At 46.4% G+C, this 21,308-nt stretch overlaps 1 protein-coding gene across 1 annotated transcript in view; it reads right to left on the bottom strand.

The window, feature by feature from the left end:
* fras1 (Fraser extracellular matrix complex subunit 1) overlaps nucleotides 1-21,308 on the bottom strand; it is a 747,542-nt gene that overhangs the window by 723,702 nt on the left and 2,532 nt on the right. The window contains exon 2 of the mRNA XM_085963231.1: nucleotides 1,058-1,089. Coding sequence (XP_085819357.1) covers nucleotides 1,058-1,089 — 32 coding nt within the window. The remainder of the gene's footprint in view (nucleotides 1-1,057; nucleotides 1,090-21,308) is intronic.

Here is a 21,308-nt window from a genome sequence, read left to right as displayed (position 1 = left end):
TCGGAGCGAGAATTTTGCCGGTTAATAGAGGATTCTGGATATTTAGGTGCCGTTTAAACGAAAGTTTCCTGTATAATGTAATCTTGCAAATCGATTAAGTCCTGAACAGTTGAGCATGCTCAGGTCTATAACAATGGTTTACGTCTTGTTACAGTCACTAACGAAAAGATGAAGAGCAGCATCCTAGCAGAAATGCTTTATGTTGTGCACCTGAACTTGCTCTAATTCTGATTGATGTCACTTGTGTAAAAGAACATTTGTCTTTGACATGATCAAAAATGTTGTTGCTTGACAAAGAAATTAAATTCAAGGCCTGTGGTTCAGTAGATCAAACAAACGATTTCTCTTGTTTCAGAATTGCATTGGCAGAGCACATCTAATGGAGTTCGACAAAAGACTATTCAGAACCAGCTACTGCAGTGTTTACCTCAAACGAACTCCTTAGAGCATTATACAAAGCTTCAGATGCATAATTTAAAGTGAAAAGGTCTCTAATGAGTATGAAAACAGTGGTGGGTGGAGGAGAACTTCATTTTAAATCAAATTAAAATCTGCTCTCCTCTCCAAATATTTACACAATGCAGCCTAATTTCAAACCAATTTTACAGCAATAGTCAGTGATTCATTTCACACTTCACAGCAGTGGCAGGGTGAACACAATTTATAATCTCAGAGAAAGTGAAACAGCAGTGTGCCATGCATTACAAGGTATAATTCAAAGCGTAACAGATTAGTGGCACATGATTAATTTTTACTTTGCATGTGAGATGCAACAGTGTTCCTCATTGCTAAGCCATACCGTACTATTGGTCATTTATTTACTTTAATTACATTACTTTTATGAATGATACATGGTCATATTTTTCCCTTTGTCCTTGTAGATTTTTGTAATGGAAATCTAGCATGTCCTGATGGCAACAATATCTTCAGCGCAGGTATAACAGACACCCATACAAAGTAAATATAGTATTTCTGCCAGACGTCATCAATATGACTGTCACACACATATATAATAAAATGCAACTCTGTGAAAACAGAAGGTAAAATTTTGACCTACCGCAAAAAGTGACCCCTGGTGGATGCATGCACCTGGAGAAAGAAAACAGGAAGTCAGCTCGCTGATAATGAATTATTTTAATTATAACAACGGATAAACACGCACAATTCTAATTTTCCTTCAGTAATATGCTATCAATTTTTGTCACGTTTCATATTGTTTCCTCTATTATACTGAAATATTAAATGGTAAGAGTGAACAGGCTGAAGCGTACCTCCTTTTCAGATGGCTCAGTGGGTCAATGCACTATGCAATGCACTACTAAACTATACAAATATTCAATTCCTGCTCTGTGCTGAGTTGCCTAATCTCAGCCAGAGTTGTTCTGAGAACACAATTGGCCTCAGCAACCCATGATAGGGAGGGGAGAAAAAAAGTCAGAGTTCCTGCTCCTAATCACTAGCCACTCCCAGAAGTGCACAGATACAGATTGTCGAGTTGTAGTACCCTCACAACAACAACTTGCATTTATATAGCACCTTTAAAGTAGTAAAATGTCCCGAGGCACTTCACAGGAATGTAATCAGACATAAATTAACACTGATCCAAAGAAGGAAACATTAGGGCAGGTGACCAAAAGCTTGGTCAAAGAGGTAGGTTTTAAGGTGCATGAAATAAATGACCAGATAATCTATTTTTAGTCATGACGGCTGAGGGTTAAATGCTGTCCAGGACAGTGGGAGAACTTGCCTGCTCTTTTTCATGGGATCTTTTACACCCAACTGAGCAGGCAGACAACAGGGCCTCAATTTAACATTTCATCTGAAAGACAACAGCTCCGACAGTGCAGCACTCCCCGAAAGCCTAGATATTGGGCTCAAGTCTCTGGAATGGGGCTTCAACCCACAACCTTCTGACTCAGAGGTGAGACTGCCACCACTAAGCCAGCACAGAAAGGACCATATTGTTCCCTGTCATTGATGCCAAACCCACTCAACCCACTTCACCATCATATCTCCAGTCATCCAACAATTCATGTTGTACACGACAATGACCCTGAAGAGTAATTTTTCATGTGGTAAAGTCTTCAGTTTAAAAAAAATCAGTTTAAAAATTTAAATTGTTGTCAGCATAATGCATGAGTTACACACACCAGTATCATGACAAATTGATCTGCTTAAGGCTATCTTAATGCACTGACATGGACTGTTCACTTTACTAGTTTGCATATCATTTTTGGGGACAGTAAAGCTCATTGGAACTTCATCCATGTTTAAAATATGCTGGAGGTTGACATCTTCCAGGTCTCTCTGCAACAAGTCCTAGAAGCAGTAATCCTTTCCTCATCAGATGCCATTGCTTATCTCACTGTTATATGTGTGCATACATTTAGCTTATTCTTCTTCATAGTTTCGCTACCCTTGAGGACTCTCAGATTTTACTCCATGTCACACCACGCAGCTTACAGTCAAATGCTGATATTACTGACCCCTTTTCCCACTACTCGTGTCATCAGCATCTAATGCTGCAGTCATTTTTCTAATTCAGTCCATTTATCCTATAAAGCAGGTTGAGCCTTGCTCATGGAAGGGCATGTGAGGACACTGTTCTTCACCGAACACATATACTGGACTAATTCAATTTGATCTCACATGCTGCTGCTGCTTTGTTCTCCTTCTCCTCGGGAGGCCTCTATCATCTTCACTTTGAAGACAGCAGAATAGTTTCTACGCTGGAGCATTTATAATTCAAATAAAATTTCAAAACAAATTTGGAATAAAAGTGGTGATTCTGCGATCTGGGGAGGGCTTGTCAGGAAATAAGCTCCTGCAATTTCCCTAAATGTGCTCCCGGCGACGCCGCTCCCCACTGGCAGTGACAGATCGCAAATCATCCCTAAACACCTTCACTCCCCAATTCTGCACTAAGTATAATAGTGTCAGGCTCTTCTCACATGCCTTGTAGTGTAGAAAGAAGCTCATGGTTCCTCAGCTGGCTCAATAGTCTAATGCATTGCAGGCACACTGATGGCCTAGTGTGCAATTCTCAGACATTGCTGAATTAGCTCAGCTCAGCCAAGGCACCAGTTGGGGCACTACAATTAGCATCAGCTCCCCAACCTAGGCTACATAAGGGAAAAATAAGCTGGGAATCCTGCTCCTGAAGAGTGCACTTGTGTGGATATTGGATGAAAGCAGGATCAGGCTCACCCATGCCCTCCACACTCTGCCAACAGTCCCTGTCTAAGCACACACATGAACAAGGGTCACTTGGGTAAGGTATTGGAGCACTGCAGCCACCAAAGGAACTGTACCCCAGCAGGAACCAGTACTTCCAAATGGAAGGAAGAAAATTGGGAATAAAAGGCCAAAGCATCTGTGCAGCAACATTGAGTCACACAGACCCAAAAGGTTTCAGGTTGTATCACTGACCTCATGAGTTTGATGATTCAGATAACCTCATAACTGAGCAGCATACCAACATTCACTGTCTAAGCTTACAAATGAAAACTTACCACTTGGATAAGGCCTTCTCCTACGAAACTGTATGTAGCATGAAATACTACCTTTAGGAGGGGAGGACAGAAAGCTGTGTACATCGAATTACATAAAATATACACCACTGAAACAGGCCATTTGGCCCAACTAGTGTTTATACTCCACAAGAGTCTCCTCCCATTCTATCTACCTCATCTCAGCCTTTCAGCATATCTTTCTATTCCTTTTTCTCTCATGTACTTGTCTAGTTTCCTTTTGAAAGTATATATGCTATTTGCCTCAACCACTTCCTGTGGTACCGGGTTCCATATTCTAATCATTTTCTGAGTAAAGACATTTCTCCTTATTTCTCCATTGGATTTATTGGTAACTATCTTGTATTTATGGCCACTAGTTTTGAATTCTCCCACAAGTGGAAACATTCTCTCCACATCCACCCTGTCCAACCCATTCATAATTTTAAAGACCACTATCGGGTCACCTCTAAGTCTTCTCTTTTCTAAAGAAAAAAGCTCCAACCTTTTCAATTTTTCCCAATAGCTGTAATCTCTCAGTTCTGGTACCATCCTTGTAAATCTTTTTTGCACTTACTCCAGAGCTTCTATGTTCCTTTTATAGTATGGAGACCAGAACTGCGCACGGTACTCTAAATGCGACCTGACCAGTGGCCTATACAAGTTTAACATAAGTTCACTATTTTTGAATTTTATACCCCTAGAAATAAATCCCAGTGCTTTGTTTGCATTTTTAATTGCTTCCCTAACCTGTGATGTTGCTTTTAATGATTTATTTACCTGTATCTCTAGATCCCTTTGCACTTCTACCCCATTCAGTTTCTTTTTGCTAAGCTATAGGTGATGTTTCTATTTTTCCTACCAAACTGCATCACCTCACATTTATCTACGTTAAAGTTCATTTGCCACTTAACTCCCCAGTCTGCAAGTTTTCTAATGTCTTGTATTTTGTTGCATTTTCCCTCAGTGTTAGCTATGTTGATATTGAGTTACTTGTTACTAAGTCCAAATCATTAATGTAAATTAATAACAGTGGCCCCAGCACTGATCCTTGTGGAACACCACTTTCTACCTTCCTCCAATCTGAATAGCTACCCTTTACCCCTACTCTCTGCTTTCTATTTTAAGCCAATTTGCTATCCATTCAGCTAATTGTCCCCTGACTCCACACGCCCTAACCTTTGTCACGAAGCTACTGTGTGGTACCTTATCGAAGGCCTTTTGAAAATCCAAGTATAAGACATCTACTGCATTACCCTTGTCTACTCTTTCCGTTACCTCTTCAATGAATTCTATCAGGTTAGTTAAGCCTTTTGGAATCCATGCTGAGTATTTTGTATTATATTTTCTGTCTCTAAATGCTCTTCTATCACTTCTTTTAGAATAAATTCCAGTATCTTTGCTACCACTGACATTAAGTTGACTGATCTATAGTTCCCACATTCTGTTCTATGTTTCCCACATTACAACAGTGACTCCACTTCAAAAGTACTTCATTGACTGTAAAGCGCTTTGAGATGTCCGGTGGTCAAGAAAGGCACTATATAAATGCAAGTTCTTTCTTTTCTTTTATGTAGGGAGACGGCAGAATGTATATACAGGTAGTATAAAAGAGGGGCATGATGTACCTCAATTGACTATAGAAAATACCTTGGAAGTCAGTGCATGTTATGAGGAGAAGCATCTTTGAAGTCCAATTTTGCAAATGTACATACTTGTTTGTGCTTAGGTTTCAACCAACAATGTGGTGCATTTTATTTGCAAAAAAAATACTGTAATGTATAAGCAATATGATTCAAGAAATTTTTTTACAGAATGCAGACAGACTTAATTGCTGTCTGAACTCCAAACTTACTTTGGGAGCAGGATCCCTATGTGTTTATAAAGTTCCAACCTTTATGCGCATTGCTACGATAATTGGATGGTGCACTGGTATGAAAAGTACTGTGTCATTAATGATTAACCACAAAATTCCTTTAAGAAATGTTACTCAGATTTCATATTAAATTATTGAAAGTTTAAACATTCAGAACCCTGTTACATCAATATGTAATGTGGGCATGGACAAAAAAGCAACTCATAAGATTTTTAGGTAATGTTCCCCATTTTATACTTAGGTCTACTTTTTTGCAAAGAATAAGCCCTAAGAAAGGAACCTACTGATGCATATAGGAATACAAATACCCTGGTTAAAATAATATGTATTATTTTTCAGTAAATCCATCATTTGTTATTGCACAGTGGATCTGCATGCTAATATTTTCTAAACATCCTTTCCCATTACTTAGCCCACAAGTCAAAACTGCAGAGCAAGACTCATCGGCCTAGAAATTCAGTTGGGCGCGCCAGCCGTTAGCACCTTAGGAGTAGATCTCGAGCGCTAGGCGCTTATCGCCCGGGCGCAGCGCGATCTGCGCCTCTCCCCAACTTCAGGACACATTTAGCGCCGGCGCAAAGTCTTAGCGCGCGCCCTGCTGCGCGCGCAGATCATGACGTCATTTAATAGTGCAACGCCCTTTGTGCGCCCCAAACCGGAACTTCACTCGCGCCGGCCCATTGTGCGCCGGGCGGCCCGAGCGACTGTGAAGTGGAACGGTACACAGGCCAGCCGGGCCGCGGGGAGCGCTAATTAAAGGGCACTTACCCAGCAGTATAAAGGCCAGCCATTTTGCAGCATTCACTCTTGTGCAACGGTTTTTTGGACAGAGACCAAGGAGGAGAGTTTACTGGTTTGGACCAACACTTGGACAGGTATTTTTGGCTCAGGCCAGAGCTTACCAATTATCTTTGCCTTCATTCAGAGCTCAGTGTTTGCCAGCATATAATGGGGGCTGCATTGGGTGGCAACGCTGAATTTCAGCCTTATGCCAGAAGGGCTTACAGACGCCGTGAGAGAGTGGCAGCCCTGGCTAGACGCAGAGGGGGCAACAGGCGTCGCCAACTGAGGCCTTACCCACGCAGGGTATACCGCCAGCAGACCTCCTATCTGACCATGTCTGCCGCGATGTGCGTTAGGAGGCTGCGATTCCGAAGGGAGGTGGTTGCAGACATCTGCCGGCTGCTTCAGAGAGATCTGCAGCCACAGCTGATGCGCAGGACGTCTCTGTCGGTGGCAGTGAAGGTGACGGTGGCTCTCAACTTCTATGCCTCCGGCTCCTTCCAATCCGCTACTGGGGACATCGCTAACATCTCCCAGTTCGCCGTGCATTGCTGCATCCGCCAGGTGACCGAAGCCCTTTTCAGAAGGAGACATCAATTCGTCTCCTTCCCCATGACCCTCGACAAGCAGCAGCAGCGTGCAGTGGGGTTTGCAAGAATAGCGGGCTTCCCCATGGTGCAGGGCGCCATTGACTGCACGCATGTGGCTTTGCGGGCACCTCTTGAGCATGCCGAGGAGTACCGCAACCAGAAGGGCTACCATTCCCTCAATGTACAGCTGGTGTGTGACCACAGGCAGCGCATCCTAGCTGTCAATGCCCGCTTTCCAGGCAGCAGCCACGATGCCTTTATCCTGCGACAGACAACTGTGGCTGACATGTTCCAGGCACAGCCTCCCCCAAGAGGATGGCTTATCGGGGACAAAGGCTATCCTTTGTGTACCTGGCTCATGACCCCGCTCCACGCGCCCACGACCCCTGCTGAAGAGGCATACGAGAGCCATCAAGCGACGAGGAACCTCATAGAACAAACAATCGGCGTGCTCAAGCAACGGTTCCGCTGTCTCGATCGCTCCGGGGGAGCCCTCCAGTATTCGCAGGATCGAGTCTCCCAATTCGTCGTCGTTTGCTGCATGCTGCACAACCTGGCTATCCGCAGGACTCAGGCACTGCCACCTCACGTTGGACCACCACCTCAGGAGGAGGAGCAGGAGGAGCATGAGGACGACGAGGACGAGGAGTACCAGCCCAGGAGGGACGCACAAGGTCCAAGGGCCGCCCGTCGGCGGCTTATTGAACGTCACTTCTAGGCCCCCTGTCAGGGAATGGCTTGTGCCAATGATAGAACATGATTGCAGCCGCTCCGCAAGCCCTCAGCCGGTTAAGGCAACAAACACTTCAAAGATCAAACATGGACAATGTGAATAAATAAAATGCTTTATTGTACAAACTCTGGGCCCTTCCCACATGAAAACCAAAAACAGACGAAACCCCCAAAAAACACTCAAACACATTACTCGCTCCCACAACCTGGAGAGGATTAACAAAAGAGGGCAACTAAAATGGCCGTCATTCTCGGCCTTCGTCAAAAACAAACATCACATCATCGGCCTTCAAAAAACAAACATCCAATTCTCGGCCTCAAGAAACAAACACAAATGGCCACACATTCGACTATTTGGCCCGCTAGGGCGATGCCTTGGCCATCTTTGGGTGGCCCCTGCCCGCCCTGCTGCTCCGCCTCAAAGTAAGGCCATTGGCTGCTGCAAGGCTGGGGGCAGGCTCCTGAGGGGCACATGTCGTGACGGCAGATGCCCTTGGGGGTCGGCCTAGTCGAGGTCTGGCCGTCGAGCGGGCGGCTGTTGATTGCTGCAGCTGTGGCTGGCCAGCATCAGTCGCTGCAGCAGCTCCTGGCAGCTCCACTGGGGGAGTGGCAGTGGCGGCTGGAGGAATGGCGGCAAGCTGGCGGATGGCAGGCGCTCGCTGGTCGCCTGAGACACTGGCACTCGCCCGGGCCAGCACTGCAGCATGCGCACCAATCTGCCGAGGGACAGACCGCTGTGCTGCTGCAGCGCGCCGGGTGCCCTGGCGATGTCTGGCTGACACAGCGAGTGTGGCAGCAGTGAGTGCCCGTGTTGACCTGTTCACTGACCGCAGCAGAGCAGCCAGTGACTGGACGGCACCACTGATCACCTGGCCAGTCGCTGACAGATCTGCCCGGTATTCCGCCCGACTGGTGGCCTCTAAGGGCCCGAACTCGGCCACACTCCGAGAGAGGGAATCGATGGACTCAGGCAACCGTGCCACTGCCGCCATGAGCTCCGTGTGCCGGCGCTCCGAGTCCGCGGACAAGTCTTCGAGGCGTTCCATCTCCTCGGCGAAGAGCATCTCCTGACTGGAGGCCGGACTCTCCCTCTGGGGAGAAGGCCGCCGAGCTGGCCGACCCTTCCTGCGTTGCTGGAGGCTGCTGGGCCCAGCAATTGGACTCCCCTCCGACGCATCCCCCTCTGGGGAGAAGGCCGCCGAGCTTCCACCCCCCTCCCGCCTTTCTGCAGCACGCAGGTCCCAGGAGCTCCCCTCCCCTTCGACACTTCCGCCACGCTGCCCTCCAGGGAAGACGTGTCCCCTACATTGGCCTGGGTGGCCGCGGCTGAGGGTTCCCCTGATGGGCCGCCTTCCTCTTGCTCCTCCTCCTGCTCCTCCTCGGAGGGTCTGTCACTGGCAAGTTGAGGGACCTCCTCTTGACCATCTGAAAGCAGGAAGGCACAAGAGTAGCTTTAGAGTGAGGAGAGGGCGTCAGTGCGGGATGCATGAGTGGTGGCATTCAGCGCATTGGTCGGACAGTGGCAAAGGATGTAGATCTGATGCGCAAGTGGGACGAGAGAGGTGCAAAAGGTGATGTCCTTACCATTGCTGCCCAGAACAGGGTCGGCATCTCCACATGCAACGGGCCCAATCACCCGGCCACCCATGAGGCGCTCCACGCGATGTTGCAGGTCGGTGAGTGGCTGGATATGGGGTCGGCCTCCCCCGGTCGCAGTCCGGCTCTTGCGATTATTCGCCAGCTTGGCCTGCAAGAGAAAGGACGGCCTCTAAGTGCAGTGTTTCGCCGTGATCTTGTGTGCACTGCCTCCCATGGTGGAATAGCCTGGCCAGTGTGTCGCCATGATCTGGTGTGCAATGCCTCCCATGGTGGAATAGCCTGGCCAGTGTGTCGCCATGATCTGGTGTGCAATGCCTCCCATGGTGGAATAGCCTGGCCAGTGTGTCGCCATGATCTGGTGTGCACTGCCTCCCATGGTGGAATAGCCTGGCCAGTGTGTCGCCATGATCTGGTGTGCAATGCCTCCCATGGTGGAATAGCTAGGCCAGTGTGTTAAGTGCAGAATGTGCAATTGATGCTCATGCCTGTCCCATAGCTGCTGGATGAAGGCTGGCCATTAGAGCTTTCAGGTCCCTTTGCCCATAATGTGAGGTGCACATGCAAGGATGAGGAGGTCACTGGAAAGGGTACTCACCCTGACAATGCGTGTGAGGTCATTTAACTTTTTGCGGCATTGGGCACCGGTCCTGGGGACGTCGCTGTTGGCTGACAGCTTGCTGGTGACATGCCTCCAGGCTCTCCTGTAGACGCGGACCGTCGCCTTCTTGCCATTGTCCGGGTACAAAACATGGCGCCTCTTCTCCACAGCAGCAAGCAGCACACTCAGATCACGCTCTGAGAAGCACTGCGCACGTTCACGGGCCTTCTCCATGTCTTCAGGCGCTATTTGGGTCCAGCAGCAGTGTTCAGGCCTAGCTGGAGGGCTCCACTATCCAGGGCGTGGCAGCAGACACAGTCGACCCTTCCCCCTTAACAGCTGGCCGGCGTCAGGGTGTCTGCTGTCAATCACGAGATGGCCGCACCTGCGCTGCGCCCGGCCTCGGCGCTATCGATCACCACCTCCGGCTTAGCGCCCAAAGAGAGGCGTCCAGCAGCAGTTTTAGCGCTCACCCGAACTAGTAGGGCGAAGCTAATGAATATCGGAGAAGTGGCATAGATTTAGCGGCGGCCGCAAACTTTAGCGGATGCCCCACTTTAGCGCCCCAAAAGTGGCGTCAATGAATTTCTAGGCCCTGGTTTACAGAAGTTACAAAATGAGACCACATCTTGAGTATTGTGTGCAGTTTTGGTCGCCTTATCTGAGGAAGGATGTTCTTGCCATGGAAGGAGTTCAGCGAAGATTCACCAGGCTGATACCTGGGATGGCAGGAATGACGTATGAGGAGAGATTGGGTCGATTGGGCTTGTACTCACTGGAGTTTAGAAGAATGAGAGAGAGGGGATCTCATTGAAACTTATAAAATTCTGACAGGACTGGACAGACTAGATGCAGGAAGGATGTTCCCGATGGTCGGGGACACAGTCTAAGGATAAGGGGTAGGCCATTTAGGACAGAAATGAGGAGGAATTTCTTCACCCAGAGAGTGGTGAACCTGTGGAATTCTCTACCACAGTAGGCGGTGGAGGCCAGTTCATTAAATATATTCAAGAAGGAGTTGGATATATTTCTTAAGGCTAAAGGGATCAAGGGATATGGGGAGAAAGCAGGGACCGGGTACTGAATTTGGATGATCAGCCATGATCTCATTGAATGGCGGAGCAGGCTCGAGGGGCCGAATGGCCTACTCCTGCTCCTATCTTCTATGTTTCTATGATCAGCAAAATGTGACGCGCAAACAGAAAGTGGTCACGATGAGCGTGCAGAGAGGTACTTACTAATGAAAAACTCAGTATTGGAAGAAATGAAAGGATGGTAAAACGTGAACGACAAATTTTGTGAATGAAGGAGATAGGAGGCTCTGCATATAAGTAGTTTCAGTATTATATACTACTGTCCAGCTATTCTCATTACATGACATTTATATTTGCATATAAACTAGTGGATCTCCACTGGCTTTGCTCAGTCAGAGGATATGGTTTCTATCTTCTACAAAAGCAAAATACTGCAGATGCTGGATATCTGAAATAAAAACAGAAAATGCTGGAAATACTCAGCAGGTCAGGCAGCATCTGTGGAGAGAGAAACAGAGATAACATTTTAGGTCAATGACCTTTCATCAGAACTGGAAAATGTTAAAGGTGTAACAGGCTTTAAGCAATTACAGAGGCAGGGAAAGGAGGGGAGGGGAGGAAAGAACAAAAAGGAAGGTCTGTGATAAGGTGGATAGCAGGAGAGGTTAAATGACAAAAAGGATGATGGTGCAAAGTAAAATGGAGTGGTAATGGAATAAGGAAATAAACAAAAGATGAGTCCGGAGGAGCTGTAAATGACAACAGAATCATTACCAGCAGCTGCTGTCTGAAAAAACAGGAGCTGTGGTTATGATCTGAAATTGTTGTAATCAATGTAAAGTGCTTAATCAAAAGATGGTCTCTCTCTTATCTGTCTCTGCTGTCTTTATATTGCTCTTTCTCTCTCTGTCTCTCCTCTCCTGGTTCTGCCTCCTTACCTCCTACTTCTCTCTCCTTTTTTATATGAAGGAAGACAGTCTTTCTCCTTTTGGGCCTTCCTCTCTCTCTCTCTCTCTCTCTCACACACTTTCTGAAGTTTATAGAACATAAAACAAAGGTATAACAGGTCATCTCTCTCTTGTGTGCGCACACAGATACACACAGAGACGCTCTGTTTTAAAAAGAACAATTCATTAAAAAAGGCTAATGGAATGTTGGCTTTTATCTCAAAGTGATTTTAATTCAAAAGTGCGGAAGTAATGCTTCAGTTGTATAGAGCCTTGGACAGGCCCCATCTGGAATACTGTGTTCAGTTTTGGGCACCGAACCTCAGGAAATATATATTGGCCTTGGAAGGGGTACAGCGCTGATTCACCAGAATGATACCAGAGCTTAAAGGGTTAATTTATGAGGACAGGTTGCATAAACTTGGTTTGTATTCCCTTGAGTTTAGACGATTACGGGGTGATCTAACCGAGGTATTTAAAATGATTAAGGGATTCAAAAGGGTAGATGCAAAGAAACGATTTCCTCTGGTGAGGGAATCCAGAACAAGAGGGCATCATCTTAAAATTAGAGATAAGTCATTTAGGAATTAATGCAGGAAACACTTTTTCATACAAATTATAGTGTAAATCTGGAACACACTCCCCCAAAAAGGCATGGATGCTCGGTCAATTTAAATTTTCAAGACTGAAAGAGGTAGACTTTTTTTTTAGGTAAGAGTATCATGGGATATCAAGGGAAATGGAGCAAAAGCAGGTAAATGGAGTTAAAATACAGATCAGTCATGATCGAGTTGAATGGTGGTACAGGCTCAATAGCCTACTCCTGTTCCTATGTTCTATGTTTCTATATTGTAAATGTTACCTCAGTAAAGGTTTTGAAATTTGTCCTCTAGCTTTTCAAATAATTTCGAAAACTTTTTGAACAGAAACAGCTAGAAGCTAAAGAAAAAATATTCCTCAATATAGCTGATTGAATGCATCCTGAGAAATTAGATAAACTGCACATACTCAGACTGCACAATCCAAATTCAGCTCAAGAAAATACAGTTATGATCAGAGTCACTTAATTCAAACAGTACAACTTATCTTTGTGTAATATAAAATAATGATAACACCATGCTTCCCCACATCAGTGGGTCATCTTACTTGACTTATAACAAGAATACTAATTGTTCCGCTAGCATTTCTGATCATAGTCTCAACAAAAAACTCTTGTAAAATTCTCTTTCTTACTTCTTAGGCAGTCCCTCGGAACTGAGGATGACTTGCTTCCACATTAAAAATGAGCTCGCAGGTGGCTGATTAGTCCAATGCGGGACCAACAGTCTCTGTCACAGGAGGGGCAGACGGTGGTTGAAGGGGCGGGTGGGTGGGGTGCTTGGGTTGACGTGCGCTCCTTGCACTTGGCTTCCGCTTGCTCCTGGCAAAGAGACTCGAGGTGTTCGGCACCTTCCCGGATGCTTCTCCTCCACTTTGTGCGGTCTTGGGCCAGGGATTCCCAGGTGTCGGTGGGGATGTTGCACTTTTTCAAGGAAGCTTTGAGGGTGTCCTTGAAGCGTTTCCTCTGCCCACCTGGGGCTCTCTTGCCGTGCCGGAGCTCTGAGTAGAGCACTTGTTTTGGGAGTCTTGTATCGGGCATGCGGACAATGTGACCCGTCCATCGGAGCTGATTGAGCGTGGTCAGAGCTTCAATGCTGGGGATGTTGGCCTGAGCAAGAACACGGACGTTGGTGCGCCTATCCTGCCAATGGATTTGCAGGATCTTGCGGAGGCAGCGTTGGTGGTACCTCTCCAGTGCTTTGAGGTGCCTGCTGTACATGGTCCATGTCTGAGGCATACAGCAGGGCAGGTATCACTGCTGCCCTGTAGACCATGAGCTTACTGCGGGGTTTGAGGTCCTGGTCTTCAAACACTCTCTTCCTCAGGCGACCGAAGGCTGCACTGGCACACTGAAGGCGGTGTTGGACTTTGTCGTCGACGTCTGCCCTTGTTGACGGTAGGCTCCCGAGGTATGGAAAGTGGTCCACGTTGTCCAAGGCCTTGTCGTGGATTTTGATAATCGGGGGGCAGCACTGTGTGGCGGGGGTAGGTTGGTAGAGGACCTTTGTCTTACGGATGTTTAGTGTAAGGCCCATGCTCTCGTATGTTTCAGTGAAGGTGTTTACGATGGTTTGGAGTTCGACCTCCGAGTGAGCACAGACGCAAGCATCGTCTGCATACTGTAATTCGATGACAGAGGATGGGACGACCTTGGATCAGGACTGGAGGCGACGGAGGTTGAACAGTTTCCCATTTGTTCTGTAAATTAGCTCCACTCCAGTGGGGAGCTTACTGAGGGTGAGATGGAGCATTGCAGCAAGGAAGATTGAGAAGAGCGTTGGTGCGATGACACATCCTTGCTTGACCCCGGTTCGTACGTGAATTGGGTCTGTGGTGGAACCGTTGGTCAGGATCATGGCTTGCATGTCGTCGTGAAGCAGGCGGAGGATAATGACAAACTTTTGAGGGCAACCGAATTTGAGGAGGACACTCCATAATCCCTCACGGTTGACAGTGTCGAAGGCCTTTGTGAGATCAAAGAAGGCCATGTACAGTGGTTGGTGCTGTTCCCTGCATTTCTCTTGTAATTGACGTGCGGTGAAGATCATGTCCATTGTGCCCCTTAGTGGGCGGAATCCGCATTGCGACTCTGGGAGGAGCTCTTCGGCCACTGGGAGAAGGCGATTGAGGAGAATTCTTGCGATGACTTTCCCTGTGGCAGATAGCAGGGAAACTCCTCTGTAATTACCGCAATCGGACTTGTCACCTTTCTTGAAGATGGTCACAATTACGGCGTCTCTGAGATCCCCTGGTATGCTCTCCTCCTTCCAGATTAGAGAAATTAGTTCATGAATTCGCGCCAGTAGTGCTTCTCCGCCATGCTTTAGTGCCTCGGCGGGGATTCCATCTGCTCCCGAGGCCTTGTTGTTCTTCAGCTGTCGGATGGCCTTTTCAACCTCATGCCGGGCTGGGGTTGTGCTGAGATGGTGGCGGGTAGCATGCTGTGGGATGGAGTTGAGGACACTCGTGTCGAAGACAGATTCGTGGTTAAGGAGATCTTCAAAGTGCTCCTTCCAGCGGGCACTGACTGCTTCCCTGTCCTTGATGAGTACCTCTCCATTCTTGGCTTGCAGTGGGGAAGGGCCTTTGGTGCTTGGGCCGTAGATGGTCTTGACTGCGCTAAAGAATCCACGCACGTCGTGGTTGTTGGCTAGCTGCTGGATCTCCTGCGCTTTCTCCACCCACCATCTGTTCTTTAGGTCACGAGTTTTTTGTTGGACCTCGGCCTTCAGGCTTCTGTAGAGCTGCTTTCTTGCTCTCGAGTTCTGTTGCTGTTTCCAGATCAGAAATGCCTTGCGCTTGCGGCTTATTAGCTCCTGGATCTCCTGGTCATTCTTGTCAAACCAGACTTGGTGTTTCCTGGTTGAGTGACCGAGCGTCTCTTCACAGGTGCTGATTATGGAGGCCTTGAGTGCAGACCAGGCGCTGTGGGCACTCTGTGTCTCTGCATCACTGGGAGCCATCAGGTTGTTTGTGAGGCGTAGGCTGAATAGGGCTTTCTTAGCGGGGTCTTTGAGTGCTCCAGCGTTAATTTTCCTGCGGCATTGTTTCTGTTGCCGCCGCTGTTTTGGGGCTACATTGATGGAGATGACAGAGCGGATTAGGCGGTGGTCTGTCCAGCAGTCATCAGCTCCTGTCATGGCGCGGGTGATGCGGACGTCCTTGCGGTCCCTCACTCGGATGATGACGTAGTCCAGCAGATGCCAGTGCTTGGAACGAGGGTGCTGCCATGAAGTCTTGTACTTGTCTCTCTGACGGAACAAGGTGTTGGTTATGACGAGGCCATGTTCTAAGCATTTCGACAGGAGGAGGGTACCGTTGGAGTTGGCTTTCCCTACCCCCTCTCTGCCGATCACACCTCTCCAGAGGTCTGTGTCCTTTCCAACTCTGGCATTGAAGTCGCCAAGGAGGATCAGCTTGTCGCCCATTGGGACTCGGGACAGAGATGGTTCGAGGCTGGAGTATAATTCCTCTTTGGTCTCGTCTGTGGCTTCCAGTGTTGGGGCGTACGCACTGATGACCGTAGCGCACTGGTTTCAGGCTAGGGTGAGTCGAAGAGTCATGAGCCGCTCGTTTATACCACATGGGGAGTCTCTGAGACGCCCGACCAGTTCATTTTTTATGGCGAAGCCTACCCCATGGAGGCGGCGTTCTTCTTCGGGTTTGCCTTTCCAGAAGAAGGTGTAACCACCGCCTTGCTCCTTGAGCTGGCCTTCCCCTGCCCGCCGGGTCTCACTTAGGGCGGCGATGTCAATGTCGAAGCGTCTGAGCTCCCGGGCAACGATAGCAGTACGGCGTTCCGGTCTGTCACTGTTGGGGTTGTCCATGAGGGTCCTGACATTCCAGGTCCCGAACTTCATTTCAAAGGGTGGAAGATGCCTGTGCGTGAATTCTTTTAACGTGGGGTGGCCGTTGCACACCAGCTACCACACGGGCTTGACAGAGCAAGGTCTTGGTCCAATGGCAAGGGGATCCAAGACGATTGGAGACCAGGCTCTGCTACAACAGCCTAGCACACACACACACAAACATAATGCTACCGTCCTCCTCCCTCCTTCCCGCAGGTCCTCTCTGCCTGAGTTTCATAGGATGCATTGTGGTCCTCCCCCCTTTTAATGTTTCAAAAACCCTCTGTCTGCCAGCCTGTGTTCCAGTCTGTTTTAACTCCCTTGTTCATTGCCATAAGTTGGACCGAAGACTTTACAATATAATGGGTGTGAATTGTTTTTCAACTGCTGAGATTATCTAATGATAGTATCGTTAGGGGGATAGATAGGGTTCTTTGCAGCCGAGAGCGAGAGTCCCGAAGGCTGTGTTGTCTGCCCGGTGCCAGGGTTAAGGACATCTACTCTGGGCTGGAGAGAAACTTGGAGTGGGAGGGGGAGGATCCAGTTGTCGTGGTCCATGTTGGTACCAACGACATAGATAGGACAAGGAAAGAGGTTCTGCTGAGGGAGTTTGAGCAGCTAGGGGCCAAATTAAAAAGCAGAACCACAAGGGTAATAATCTCTGGATTACTACCTGAGCCACGTGCAAATTTGGCTAGGGTAAATAAGATTAGAGAGAGTTAAATGCGTGGCTCAAAGACTGGTGTGGGAGAAATGGGTTTTGCTTCTTGGGACACTGGCATCAGTACTGGGACAGGAGAGAGCTGTTCTGTTGGGACGGACTTCACTTGGCCAGTGCTGGGACTAGAGTCCTGGCGAATCGAATAACTAGGGCTGTAGAGAGGGCTTTAAACTAATTAGTGGGGGGGGAAGTTTTAAGAGAGCGAAAAATAAAAATGACAGCAGAGAAGGCAATAGAGCAAGGTAGCAGTGGGGGAATTAAAAACCAGAGCGTGTCAGGAAGGGACAGAATGTATAATGGTAAAGTAGTAAAAGGGGTAAAAGCAGGAATAAATTGTCAGAACACACATTTGAAAGTTCTTTATCTGAATGCACGCAGCATTCGTAACATAATAGACAAGTTGACAGTACAAATAACTACACATAGGTATGATCTGGTGGCCATTACGGAAACATGGCTGCAAGATGATCATGACTGGGAACTAAACATACAAGGGTATTTGACAATTAGGAAGGACAGACAGGAAGGAAAGGGAGGTGGAGTTGCTATGTTAATCAAGGATGGAATCACTGCAATAGTCAGAAATGATATTGGGTCAAAGGATCAGGATAGTGAAACAGTTTGGGTGGAGATAAGGAATAATAAGGGGAAAAAGTCACTAGTGGGCGTAGTCTATAGGCCTCCTAACAGTTGCAACTCTGTTGGTCGGAGTATAAATCAGGAAATAGTTGGGGCTTGTAATGAGGGAACAGCTATAATCATGGGGGATTTTAACTTTCATATTGACTGGACTAATCAAATTGGGCATGGCAGCCTTGAGGAAGAGTTCATAGAGTGTATTAGGGACGGCTTCCTTGAGCAGTATGTAGCTGAACCAACCAGGAGGCAGGTAATCTTAGATCTGGTCCTGTGTAATGAGACAGGATTAATAAAAAATGTCCTAGTAAAGGATCCCCTTGGAATGAGTGACCATAATATGGTTGAATTCCAAATTCAGTTTGAGGGTGAGAGAGTTGGATCTCAAACCAGCGTACTGAGCTTAAATAAAGGAGACTATGAAGGTATGAGAGTAGAATTGACTAAAGTGGACTGGGAAAACAGATTAAAGTGTAAGACGGTACAAGAGCAGTGGTCTACATTCAAGGAGATATTTCACATCTTTCAAGATAAATATATTCCACTGAGGAAAAAGGGGAGTAAAAGAAAAGACAGCCATCCGTGGCTTAGTAAAGTAATAAAGGATAGTATCCGACTGAAAACAAGGGCATATAAAGTAGCCAAATCTAGTGGGAGGATAGAAGATTGGGAAGCATTTAAAAGCCAGCAAACAATAATTAAAAGATTAATTAAGAAAGGGAAGATAAGATTATGAAAGTAAACTAGCAAAAAATATAAAAACAGATAGCAAGAGTTTCTACAGCTATATAAAAAGAAAAAGGGTGGCTAAAGTGAACGTTGGTCCCTTAGAGGATGAGACCGGGAAACTAATGGTGGGGAACATGGAGATGGCAAAGACGCTGAACAAATATTTTGTATCAGTCTTTACAGTAGAGGACACTAAAAATATCCCAACACTGGACAAACAGGGGGTAATGGGGGGGGGGGGGTGGGAGGAGCTAAACATGATTAAAATCACTAAGGAGATGGTACTCGGTAAAATAATGGGACTTAAGGTGGATAAATCCCCCGGACCTGATGGCCTACATCCTAGGGTCTTGAGAGAAGTGGCGGTAGGGATTGTGGATGCATTGGTGATTATTTTCCAAAACTCCCTGGACTCAGGAAAGATCCCGGCAGATTGGAAAACTGCTAATGTAACACCCTTATTTAAGAAGGGAAGTAGACAAAAAGCTGGAAACTATAGACCAGTTAGCCTAACATCTGTGGTTGGCAAAATGTTGGAGTCCATTATTAAGGAAACAGTAACAGAGCATTTGGATAAACATAATTTAATAGGACCGAGTCAGCATGGTTTTACGAAGGGGAAGTCATGTTTGACAAATTTGCTCGAATTCTTTGAGGACGTAACATACAGGGTGGATAAAGGGGAACCAGTGGATGTAGTGTATTTGGACTTCCAAAAGGCATTTGACAAGGTTCCATACAAAAGATTACTGATCAAGATAAAAAATCACGGGATTGGGGGTAATATACTGGCATGGGTGGAAGATTGGCTATCTAACAGAAAACAAAGAGTTGGGATAAAGGGTTAGTTCTCGGGCTGGCAATCAGTAACTAGCGGTGTTCCGCAGGGGTCAGTGCTGGGACCCCAACTCTTTACAATCTATATTAACGATTTGGAGGAAGGGACCGAGTGCAACATATCCAAGTTTGCCGACGATACAAAGATGGGAGGGAAAGCAGTGAGTGAGGAGGACATAAAAAACCTGCAAAAGGACATAGACAGGCTAAGTGAGTGGGCAGAGGTTTGGCAGATGCAATATAATGTTGGAAAGTGTGAGGTTATGCACTTTGGCAGAAAAAATCAAAGAGCAAGTTATTATCTAAATGGAGAGAAACTGCAAAGTACTACAGTACAAAGGGATCTGGGGGTCCTGGTGCATGAAACACAAAAAAAGTTAGTATGCAGGTGCAGCAGGTGATCAGGAAGGCCAATGGAATCTTGGCTTTTATTGCAAGGGGGATGGAGTATAAAAACAGGGAAGTCTTGCTGCAGTTATACAGGGTATTGGTGAGGCCACACCTGGAATACTGCGTGCAGTTTTGGTTTCCATATTTAAGAAAAGATATACTTGCTCTCGAGGCGGTTCAGAGAAGGTTCACTCGGTTGATTCCAGAGATGAGGGGGTTGACGTATGAGGAAAGGTTGAGTAGGTTGGGACTCTACTCATTGGAGTTCAGAAGAATGAGAGGCGATCTTATCGAAACATATAAGATTGTGAGGGGGCTTGATCGGGTGGATGCGGTGAGGATGTTTCCACTGATGGGTGAGACTAGAACTAGGGGGCATAATCTTAGAATAAGGGGCTGCCCTTTCAAACCTGAGATGAGGAGAATCCTCTTCACTCAGAGGGTAGTAAATCTATGGAATTTGCTACCCCAGAGAGCTGTGGAAGCTGCAACATTAAATAAATTTTAAACGGAGATAGACAGTTTCCTAGCAGATAAGGGAATTAGGGGTTACGGGGAGAGGGCAGGGAAGTGGACGTGAGTCTAGATTCGGATCAGCCATGATCCTATTGAATGACGGAGCAGGCCCGAGGGGCCGTATGGCCTACTCCTGCTCCTACTTCTTATGTTAATTGTTCATTATTTACAGTCTATTAAGAAACATCAAATTTAGCTCATTTGAATCTTAACTACCTATTGTCCCAGCATTTTTAATTTTGTCTGAATACAGTGTGCTTTTAAAAAAAAGTTAAAAGTAACATTTCTTTTCCAAATCTTGCTAAAATGTGGGAAAATGGTCTAAAATCCCCAACAGGAGTGTTTGTGTGTGCATATGCATATGTCAGATTTGGGCTCCGGTGCGATGTCCCTCATAGTGGAATAATCTCCTTTCTCAACTATCTACGCTCACACATAAGAATGGCCACTTGAGTAACATACTGGAGGGCTGTGGCACCATCTTTCAAGAGAGGATGCAAGTAAATTGGAAATTTAAAAATACAATTCCATTTGTTATTTTATTTTTTCAGTCATCAATATCCGATTCAGTGGCTCAGAATCACTGCAGCCATTTTCAGACTGCCTGTGTTAATTTCCAGATCACAATGGCATAGAAAATGTCACTAAATGATTTGGGAAAGCTAGATGCTGAGCACCCCAACTTCAGTACTGAGTCTGCTGTTGAACTAAAAGCAAACTTTATCTAAAAAAATGTATATATACTGTCCTACCAGTGGACAATCCTCACTTACCATTATTGGGGTGGAGGGTCATAAAAATAATGTTTATGAATCATCTCTGGAATTTTCTTTTACCTAATACAGTACCTACTTCCACTCCTGCCTATTCAAAATGAACTGTACCAAATAAATTAAACTAGAGCATAACAGACATAGTGCGTGTATTTGTTGGGGAGAAGGGGGAACAGGCCAAAAACAGTCCATGAAATATTGTTTCGGCAGCAATCTATCAAGTGCTGAATAAACACATCTGGATTAATTTCCCAAGCAAAACAGATAGGCAATCAGGGTGACAGACAAGTGCCCCCCAACTACCTCCATTCACTGAAAGTTGACAGTTAATCGTAAAAAATCTTTGCCTGTTTTGAATGATCAAATGATTGATCAGCATTACCTATCATACAACTACTTAAAAATATTGATCATTTTTGTAATCAAAACATACGAACGCTTCGAGAAACTCGACTCTGAATGTGCAATTTATATTTATATTTATATTTGCACCACCTTTGCAATAAACAGTGGTATTGCAGGCAGTTGTGTGTGTGTGAGGCAATGGCGCATACAAGTGTGGAACCGAGGACCTCTCTCAATAAATTGGG

Source organism: Somniosus microcephalus, chromosome 2 (assembly GCF_052327205.1).
Source record: "Somniosus microcephalus isolate GS21.2 chromosome 2, FLI_Smic_1.0, whole genome shotgun sequence".
NCBI lineage: Eukaryota > Metazoa > Chordata > Chondrichthyes > Squaliformes > Somniosidae > Somniosus > Somniosus microcephalus.
Note: the sequence above shows the minus strand (reverse complement) of the source record. Positions and strands in the feature narration are given on the sequence as shown.